The sequence below is a fragment of the Zonotrichia albicollis genome, chromosome Z, assembly GCF_047830755.1.
Source record: "Zonotrichia albicollis isolate bZonAlb1 chromosome Z, bZonAlb1.hap1, whole genome shotgun sequence".
In the NCBI taxonomy this organism is placed as follows: Eukaryota; Metazoa; Chordata; class Aves; order Passeriformes; family Passerellidae; genus Zonotrichia; species Zonotrichia albicollis.
In genome coordinates this window covers 42,885,742-42,895,653 of record NC_133860.1, presented here as the reverse complement: position 1 = coordinate 42,895,653, position 9,912 = coordinate 42,885,742, and the positions used below count along the sequence as shown (strand labels likewise).

The 9,912-nt window shown below is 42.0% G+C and overlaps 1 protein-coding gene across 2 annotated transcripts; it reads left to right on the top strand.

Annotated features, from left to right (window-relative positions):
• The first annotated feature begins 101 nt into the window (after positions 1-101).
• NSA2 (NSA2 ribosome biogenesis factor) lies at positions 102-5,986 on the top strand. Of its 2 annotated transcripts, XM_074533371.1 has the most exons (7): positions 102-253; positions 473-660; positions 2,364-2,514; positions 2,851-3,030; positions 4,104-4,296; positions 5,068-5,154; positions 5,718-5,986. In XM_074533371.1, the coding sequence occupies exons 1-6, from the start codon at positions 251-253 to the stop codon at positions 5,118-5,120; spliced, it is 768 nt and encodes a 255-aa protein (XP_074389472.1). In that variant the 5' UTR covers positions 102-250; the 3' UTR covers positions 5,121-5,154; positions 5,718-5,986. The 2 variants fall into 2 exon arrangements, with proteins under 2 accessions (XP_074389472.1, XP_005488355.1); XM_005488298.4 differs by lacking the exon at positions 5,068-5,154 and having other exon boundaries at positions 103-253.
• The last annotated feature ends 3,926 nt before the right edge of the window (positions 5,987-9,912 follow it).

Sequence of the window (9,912 nt, the reverse complement as noted above, 5' to 3'; positions counted from 1 at the left end):
TCCCTCCCGCGTTCCGCTTTCCGCCACAACCTGACAGACCAGACAGCAAAAAGCGCCTCTTGGACCTCTCTCGCTCTGTTTCTCCCCCTCTCCCTGGCCTCGTCAAGCCCGGCGCGAAGCCCTCGGGGGACGCGGACCGCAGCCTCTCCGCGGGGAGGAACCAAAGAGGCGCACGGAAGCGTTTCCACTCGGCGCCACTTCCCAGAAGGCCCGCCCTTTCCGCCGCGGAGGAGGCCGCGGGGCTGCCGACATGGTGGGAGCCGGCGCTGGGGGATGCGGCAGCCGCGGGCGCGGGGCCGGGCGGCGGGATGCAAACGGCGGTGCAGGGGAGGGATGGGAGACTGCGGGAGGCCGGGTGGGGCCCGCAGTGAGGGTACCGCCATCGAGCCGCGCCTCCCCGCGTGCGGCGGAGGAGCCGTCACCGGCCCGCGGGCGGCGGTGCCCGCTGACCGCGCTGCCTTTGTGCCCACAGCCGCAGAACGAGCACATTGAGCTCCACCGCAAGCGCTATGGCTACCGGCTGGACTACCACGAGAAGCGGAGGAAGAAGGAGGGCCGGGAGGCGCACGAGCGGTCCCGCAAGGCCAAGAAGATGATCGGGCTGAAGGCGAAGCTGTATCATAAGCAGCGGCATGCCGAGAAGATACAGATGAAAAAGACGTGAGTGTCCGCCTCCTCTCTGATACCGTCCCGTCATCTTGACGCTTGAAGGATGAGATGAGACGTTGATATTGTTACAAAGAGCTCATTATTGCTTGAGTCGCATGTTATGGTCTTAAATAGCGATCGGGCTGTAGAAGGAAGGGGGCTTTGCCGCAGCAGACACATTTCAGTGTCCCTCTCTTTTAAATGAATGTTAACAATTTAGCTTCTAGAAGTACTTCCTGAGACAAGTGTTGATGGGCAGTAACCGTGACTAATGTAATCATGACAAAAAAAGTGAATGCAATTCTTTGGAGCTTTTATATCAGCTGCTGTCTTAGTGTAACAAGAGGCAGTATTTTTTAGTGGTTAATAGCAAATATACAGTAGCATATGAAGTATTTAAGCAGAAGATGAGTCCTGTCTGCAAGGATAAACAATAGTGTCGATAATAGACGATAAAAGCATTTTTCTATAAATTTTATCTGTTATCCAGAACTTGAAATCAAAGCTGTTAATGATGCCTGAAAACTAGGCACGAAAGTAGTGCTCCATAATGTAAAGCCTGTAGAGCAGGTCTTTGTTTATTCGATGCTGGGAGTGAGGGGGATAGCGGTACCACAAACTCACCTGTCCGTTCTTTTCACAGAGAAAAGCTTGTCTGCTTTTCTTACTTAATGCGCACATTACACTTTCGTAGCCTTCATTTTGCGACATAGTTTCTAACTGCATGATTACGTGAGCCCTTGTAGCACATGCATGGTTTCCGCAGGAGGTGGTCGCCAGCCTCCTGGTGGTTGTTTTTGGTGAAGGCTCCTTGGTCTTCCTCAGCCTTGAACTTTTCACCCCACTTCCTGCAGGTGCTCTGTAAGATTGTCTGCTCCAGTAGCCAGTGGTTAGCTTTCTACAGTTAGCTTGTTGTGCTAAATTTACACGTCATTAAAACATGCTTCATTCACATACCCTGCTACAAAGTAACTACTTCTTTTTGCATGGCTACAGCTTTTTGCATAGCTCAAGCATTATCTTGTTGCCTCGGCATCATTAACATTCTCATTAATTGCTAATGAACTTCATACCTATCCACCCTGTAGTTTTTGCTGGTTTCAAAGTGTAGGTAGCTGCTTTCCTCTGCTACTTTTAGAGGTGATGGGTTTATTAACCCGTTATTATTATAATTAATTATTATATTAATATATATTTATTAATATATACTTATATTAATATAAATAATAATTATAATTATTATTATTGTGCGTCTTTTCTTCCCCCCAGTAAACAGCCTCAAAATTAACAAAACTTTGCTCCTCTTACAAACACACATTCCTCACATGTGTAAGCATTGCCATCAAATCTCAGAAGAGGCATAGAACGGGGTCTTTTTGTCAGCAAAGAGGAAGGCTGCCCTCTCTCAAAGTGCTTGGCTGTTTGCTTTGGGTCACACAGAAAATCCTTAAAGAGGTGCATGTCTTCCTTGTGTTCCTGTCCTGGTAGGAAATGACAAGATTAAGTGAAATTAGTAGTTTTCCTTGATATTATTCCATATATATATATATATATATATATATATATATATATATAATTCCTTAAATATTAATATATAATACTTCACAAATACCTCTTAAAGAAGACTTTGAGCAGGCACAGGCTAAGTTAAAATAGTATATCTAAAAATAAGTCTTTTTCCTTGTGTTGTTAATATTGGTTTTCTTTCTTTGCAGCATTAAAATGCATGAGAAGAGGAATACAAAGCAGAAGAGTGATGAAAAAACACCCAAAGGAGCTGTACCAGCATACCTGCTGGACAGAGAGGGCCAGTCCCGGGCCAAGGTCCTCTCTAACATGATCAAACAAAAAAGAAAGGAAAAAGCTGTAAGTAAATGTATCAAAGTTCAGATACCTAAAATAACAACAACCACTTTATATTGCTGATGCCAAGGTTATGTAACCGACTTCAAGCAAAGACTGATTAAAACATGAAATCTTGAGTGACTGAACAGTTTAGGACAATATGAGCAAATGCAGTATCTTGGTTTTTGGAACTTTAAAGTGCTAATTAAATAAGTGGCTATGAGTTGCATAACAACTGTGGTCTAACCCTTTGCTTTCCAGAAATTTGATTTTATGCTTTGGTTTTTCCCTTTTCATTTAAATATGTGACAGGTAAGAATATTGACCTTTTTTTTTTTTGTTTTACCCTCCTTCCAGGGGAAGTGGGAGGTGCCCGTGCCAAAAGTTCGTGCTCAAGGAGAAACAGAAGTTTTAAAGGTGATTCGTACAGGAAAGAGAAAGAAGAAGGCATGGAAGAGGATGGTTACAAAAGTTTGTTTCGTTGGAGATGGCTTTACTAGGAAGCCTCCTAAGTACGAGCGATTCATTCGACCAATGGTAATGTTTTAGTGCCTTAAAGAGCATTTAAGTAATAATTATTTTGAGTTACTGCTTTGATTTTCTGTGTTAAAGAAACTTTCTTGTGTGATTATGCACTTGATCATTACTCATGTAGAACATTCCTGTTGGTTTCCTTGCCAAAATATAAACCTCTAATAGCATGGTGGGTGGGGAGATGCCTCTAGAGTCCAGTCTGTGTTGAAATTCCTGCTTTTTTTCCTATAACTCAGATGATGCTAGTAAGTTAAAGCTATGAGCTTTTGAATTAGCATAGGAAAATCTTTATCAAAAATACTTTGCATATATTTTAAAGATGACGGTGTCTTTTTCAAGCTGCACTGATTCTCCAAACTGCAGAAGCCCACTCTGTTACAGGATTTCAGAATTCCCTCCTTTTGGCTTAAATAAGCTTGAAGCACAGTTGTGACTGTGAAGGGAAGAGCTGTGCCTCCAGTCCAGCCTTTACTTACTCAGCTGCAGGAGCAGTGCCTGGGTTCTATCAGCCTGGCAGCACACAGGCAGAAGAGCTGGATTCAGTGAGATAGTGTTGGTTTTCTATAAAGAGCCATTCCTGTTCCCTTCCCGGACTCAACAGTCACTGTGCAGGCTGCCTGTTGAATTATACTTCACTGCTAGTTTGATGGTCTTACACACCAGCCTTGGAAAGATTTTTTTGACACAGAAAAATTTATGGTACATAATGGTAAAGTACCCTCTATGAAGTGCAGGTCACTAGATAAAAACTGCTCTAGGAGATGGGTATTTCATATTTTGTCATACTTCTTCATGGAACAGAAATTGTCCAAGGCAACAAGTATTATTGTTGGGCTGCTACTAAAAATTGACATCCTGAAAACATACATGGAAAGCTTTATCTTTTTATTAACCAGATTTTAAAATAAGTCTGTCAGTCTACAATAGGCAGATGGCTTTCTGTATTCCAAGTTGTTTCATTCTTCCTAGTCTTTCTAAACATATAGAGATGAGGACATAATTCCCAGTGTTTAACTAGATCAGTTGTGAGAGTTTAAAGCAAATATTAACTCATTCTAACACTCTTTATGCAACAGGGCTTACGTTTCAAGAAGGCACATGTGACACATCCTGAACTTAAAGCTACTTTTTGCCTGCCTATCCTTGGTGTGAAAAAGAATCCATCATCTCCTTTGTATACACAGCTGGGAGTAATTACTAAGGGTACTGTCATTGAGGTGAACGTGAGCGAGCTTGGTCTTGTGACACAAGGGGGCAAAGTTATCTGGGGTAAGTAAATTTAACTAGTTATACTGCTGAACTACTTTTTAAAGGTTTTGATCTTCATTGCATTGTGTGTTGTCAAGATCTCATCCTCTAGTCATAGTTGATGGATTGTTAAAAGTTAGGTTTGGGCTGTAGCAGAAGCAACTAATAGCAACTCTAAAAATACATGCTTTAAATGTTAATCTTGCACTTTCTATTCACACTTGCAAAATCAAATTGGATAAAGTTCAGAGCAAAGACTCAGCTTACTTGCTTGTATATCATACTGAGCAATACCACAAATCTGTTACCATGTGAACCATGAGCAATTGAATTACACTTGCAATGGAAGTTCTGTGTAGGAGCCTCGTTTACAGATTCTGCACCTGGGATGGGGCATTCATGGTTGTATGTATGGACTGGGGAACAGTAGGCTGGAAAGCAGTGCCCTGGAAAGGAACATGGAGGCCCTGGTTGATGTCAAGTTGAACATGGTCAGCAGTGCCCTGGCAGCCCGGAGGGCCACCCATGTCCTTGGGGGGCATCAGCCAGGCAGTGGAGGGGATTGTCCTGCTCTGCTCTGCTCTGCTCTGGGGCAGCCTCACCTCGAGTGCTGGGGGCAGCTCTGGGTGCCACAGTGTAAGAGAGATACAAAACTATGGGGGAGTGTCCAAAGGAGGGCCACAAACATGCTGCAGGGTCTGGAGGAGGAGCTGTTTGAGGAGGGACTGAGGTCATTTGGTTTGTTCAGCCTGGAGCAGAGGAGACTAACGGAGATATCACTGTGGTCTTTAGTGTCCTCACAAGAGGAAGCTGAGGGGCAGATCCTGATCTCTTCACTCTTATGACCAGTGACAGTGGTGTGAGGTGCCAGGACTTCAGGTAATAGCACCAAGCTGAGTCAAGGGAGGTTTAAATTGGTATCAGGGAAAAGGTTCTTCACCTAGGCTGTGGCTGAGCAGTGGAACAGGCTCCCCAGGGAAGTGATCACAGCACCAGCCTGACTGATTTCAAGAGGCATTTGAACAGTGTTTTCAGGCACATGCTGTGATTCTTGGGAGTGTCCTGTGCACGGCCAGAAGTTGGACTCAATGATCCTGGTGGATCGCTTCCAACTTAGCATATTCTGTGACTCTGTGATCTTCATAGGATCAGACAGACTTCATTTAACAGAGGAGTTCACTTGGACAGTAGGAAACCTAAGATTTTTTTTTTTTTAATCTCAGAACTCTAAATGATCCATTTATAAAAAAAGAGCCTTAATATAATGTTTTGAGAACATAAGTTTACAGCTCAGTAGAAGGTAGATTTAGATTTCAAAATGCATTTGAGTCCCTGTGCTGTAGAGACTTGTTGATTGAATTTGCAAACATAGAAAGATCTAATCTGTAAGAACTACTTCCAGGTTTTGTACACATGTAATTACAATTCCCTTTTCTGTCTAGGGAAATATGCCCAAGTAACTAATAATCCAGAAAATGATGGCTGTATTAATGCAATTCTACTCGTTTAAATTGGATACCAAGTGTTGGATGTGGACACCTACGAAATAAGTGGACTTTACCGAAATTTACAAAATCTTTGGAACCTTCAGCCATTCCAGAAGAGTGACCCTGAAAGCTGATGAGGAACTTCAGCCAGAAACAACTGCTCACATTTTTATATTTATGTTTGCTCAGTTGAACATTATCCAAATAAAGAGATTTAATTTTTATTTCCTCATGTGGTATGTATTTGATCTAAACCTTCTTGGTGTTTTTACAATAGCAGTTTCCTTGCTTAAGTATGTTGTACCTAATTCAGGTCACATTCCCATAGGGGAAATCTCCCATATGGGAAATACAGCCACTATCTCACACAATGTCCTGCTGTAACAACTAAAGGTACAGAAGAAGGTACAGATCTTCTGGGAAAGAAGACCTGGGAGGCTGCAGCTGGAATGTTACTGCAGATTGACATTAGAAACTAAGCACCAAGTTTAATACCTGCCCCTGCAGAATCATGGGCTTGGGAACATGTGAGCAGCAATTGGGGTGTGTGTTACAAATGAGTGTTTGAGATTGCTTAAAAAAATCACTGGCAAGGGCATCTGAAAGAAACAGATTTGATATCAAGCAACAGCACAACGAAGTTGATTAGCAAGATTTGTTCTACTTCTATGAGACAATTAAGGCACACTAAGGAAAAAGAGACACAACAAACCAAAAAACAAAATCTAGTAAATCAAAACAGAAATTAACCAAGAACTATCAAGGATAGAAAGGACAAGGATAAAAAAGAAAACAGCCTAAAAGCTCAGCAGCAGTCAAACGTAACCACGTATAACTTACAGCTTAAACTTCGCTCATAACTGAACTTATAGCTTAGCCTTAACAATTTAACAAAGGAATAACATTTAACAGAACTTAACCTAACTTGTAGCTTAACAATTTAGCAAAAGAGCAACACTTGACAACATTTAACTTAGCTTATGTCTTTACCTTACAGGCCTAAGTTAGATACCTAAGATACTTAAACATCTAAGAAAGCAGAATTTCTCCTTGATTTTCTGTAACATATGTGCACATGCATGCACACAGAGAACTAGTGCAAGGTACCTGTGAAACATGGTCCTCAAAGGTAGTGAAATACTCAGTCTGGATGGTTTTGGTGTCCTCAGCAGCCAAAGGGTTGGGCCTCAAGGAGTGAGGGTATTCTTGTTCAGCAATCCTGTGTATACAACAAACAAGGGTTAGCTGGCTCTGAGAGGTCCCACTTAGAAGTTGCTATTTGCAGCCTGCTGCAGCTCAGGAGAGCTCAGGAGAGCTCAGGAGATCTTATTTTTGACCTCCATTTGTGGGCCCGAGAGAGTGGATTTCAGTCATAACAATGTTTCATCCTGGCCATAGTTTTGGTCAGCCACTTTATTTGAAAGTGTTAGAGCAAAGATGTTAGGGCAGTCAGGCAAGAGAAACTGTTTTCAAGGCTCTTCATTATGAAAACAGGAGCTTGTCAGCTGTTTCTGGGAGCGGGCAGTGCTCCTGATGAGCCTTAGAGGAGCTGAGCCCTGATGCTGTTCAGTCATGGCTGAGGCCCAGCAGGCTTTTGTCATATCACTGTAGTGCCTGGAAAAGGAGCAGGGGATGCATCACCACAGAGCAGGGTGAAAGATAACCACAAGGGCAGCTACTCTCTACCTGCCTCCTTACCTCCTGCCTTTCTCCCCTTTCTTTCCACGACTGCATTAATGGAATGAATTAATCTAGGAGAGTGTAGCACCTTAATTTCAAGCAAGAGAACAGTTTCAGAAGTTAATATGTATGAATTTAAAAGGGTTTAAATATATGAACTTTGAAAATGGTTTGACAGTCTTGATACTACAATTATTTGTAGCAATTTTGGTGGCTTTAAGAAATACTGAAGAGAAGCTAAAGGTCACAAGCTTTAGCTGATCAATATATATTTAGCTTGCATTCTTGAAATAAAAGAATCAAAGGCTACTTCTAAACTGGAAGCTTTCAGCAATGTTACAACTGAATTGGTAATCTTCCAGTCATGGATTTAGTGGCAAACAGAATATTTTATCACTATAAATATCCACAGTCACTACTTTATATTCTTACTCTTAAATAGTACTTCACTTCTAGCCAAAGAGTTTTTAGGACAAATTGCAAATCAAATCCTAATAAATTTCTTCCAGTTTATACAGGCAGTAGTCACCTACAGCAGATTTGAGTATATCCAGGTGGGGAGATTCCACCACCTCTGAGTAACCTGATACAGCATTTGACCACTTCTAGTTTAAGCTGGTTTTTATTTAAGTAGAATTTCCTATATTCCAGTTTTTCCCCAACTGAGCATCACAGAGTCTTAATCCATCTTTATATCCTGCAGTGATACATAGCCTCTGCCTCCTCCATAGATCTCATTAGGTTTTTGCCTTGATTAATGATCCTTGCACAATTAAACTTCCCTTGAGCTTACCAGAAACATTCCATAAACAGGAACTTCTGATGCCTAACCAAGGAGGGGCACAGGAGATGATTGCTCATCCCCAATAGTCTTCGAACATTAATTACCTGAACCATAGCCAGTGGAACGGTATTATTATTACTGGACTTTGGAAGAATTCCAGTAATTGCTTACAGCCAGGATGATGATTAATTGGCATCTTAAGTGAGTCAACTTGCAATCCTATAAACAATGGTCCTTCTAACCCTCCTGGGCCACAGCAGGCTCCTCTGAGTGAAACACTTCCCACAGCTCACCAACTCAAGAGTTTGCAATACTCAGAGGACCCATGTCAAAAGCTAAAGATGGGACCTGAACTGATAGCTCCCCATACTGCTTAAGGCTGAACCCTCACTCCTTCAGAAATGCAAAGGCATTCAATATGAGTATTTCACTGAACTTAAGGGGAAATTTAGTAGGTATCTTTATCTTTGTGCGTATGCATATATACACATATATCTGTCAGTTGATTTAAACACGCTATAGCAAGTACACTATAAGCGTTGCCATCTCAGCTCTATAATTATGTTATATAGTTGAGTAAATCCTATTGAATCTCTTCATAAATGTTAAACTAGTCAATGATTGAGTGTTGCCAAGTCCTTTACAGATAAACCACTGACGAAGTCCAGAACTGTGACTGTTCTCAATCATGCTCTATCAGCAGTTTGGAAAGCTGTGGCATCCCATCTGTAAGGAGAAGGAAGTATCCAAAATTCATATGTGCTTGTGGTTGAACAGAATGATAAAAGTCAGAGGATTCTCAAAAATCCATACTTAGCATGGAAATTGGTATGTTAGTCCTTGATGTCCTAGATTCACCAGTGGAGTTTGGATAAAGGGTGAAAAGGAAGAGAGATGGGGGAGGGGGAAAAGGGAAAGGAAAATCCAGCTGATGGGGTGCCCAGGTCCTGGGGCACATGTGCACCTGAGCTTCATGGAGTCATGGGGATACCTCAGCCCCATTCCTGCACTGTACCGTGTTGTGCTTTATTTCCAGAAGCCACAACAAGGATGTTTGTCCTGAAAAAGTGCTGCCCTACCTTTGTATGTACCCATCTCAATCCATGTCCTGCTCTTGCTCACTGTGTAATTACCAACAAACCTATGCTTCTACAAAAGTAAGGGGGTCCTCTTTGAATGCCATGACTCAGCAGGAGGTCTCCCTAATCGTTTTGCATTCCCTATCTCTGTGAATAATTTCAGATGGATTCTAATTCAATTTTTCTTTGTATGCTTAATCTCTCTAGTAAGTAATAGAGCAAATCTTGCCATCAAACTTTTTAAAGTAATGATTTGCAAATTTATATTAAACCTGCTTTTGCTAATACCTTTGACAGTGGCTCATTAAGCAACCTAAACTACTTGTGACATACACTTCCCTTCCACCAGGTATGTGTACACAAGGTTAAGACCCTCCCGAGCTTTCTCTTCTCCAGAGATGAGATCTCTTCTATCACAGACGCTTCTCCTGTCAGGTTTCAGATCTGGAACTCAGACAGGAAGTCAAGCTAACTGCTTTTGTACCATCTTCATAACTTCTCTTGTAGGATCCTACAAACACACTAACTGTAACCACAACCTGTCACTATTTTATTAGTGTAACACACTGCCCCACTCTGCCCCACTCTTTGAAAGTAAGAGAGGGTA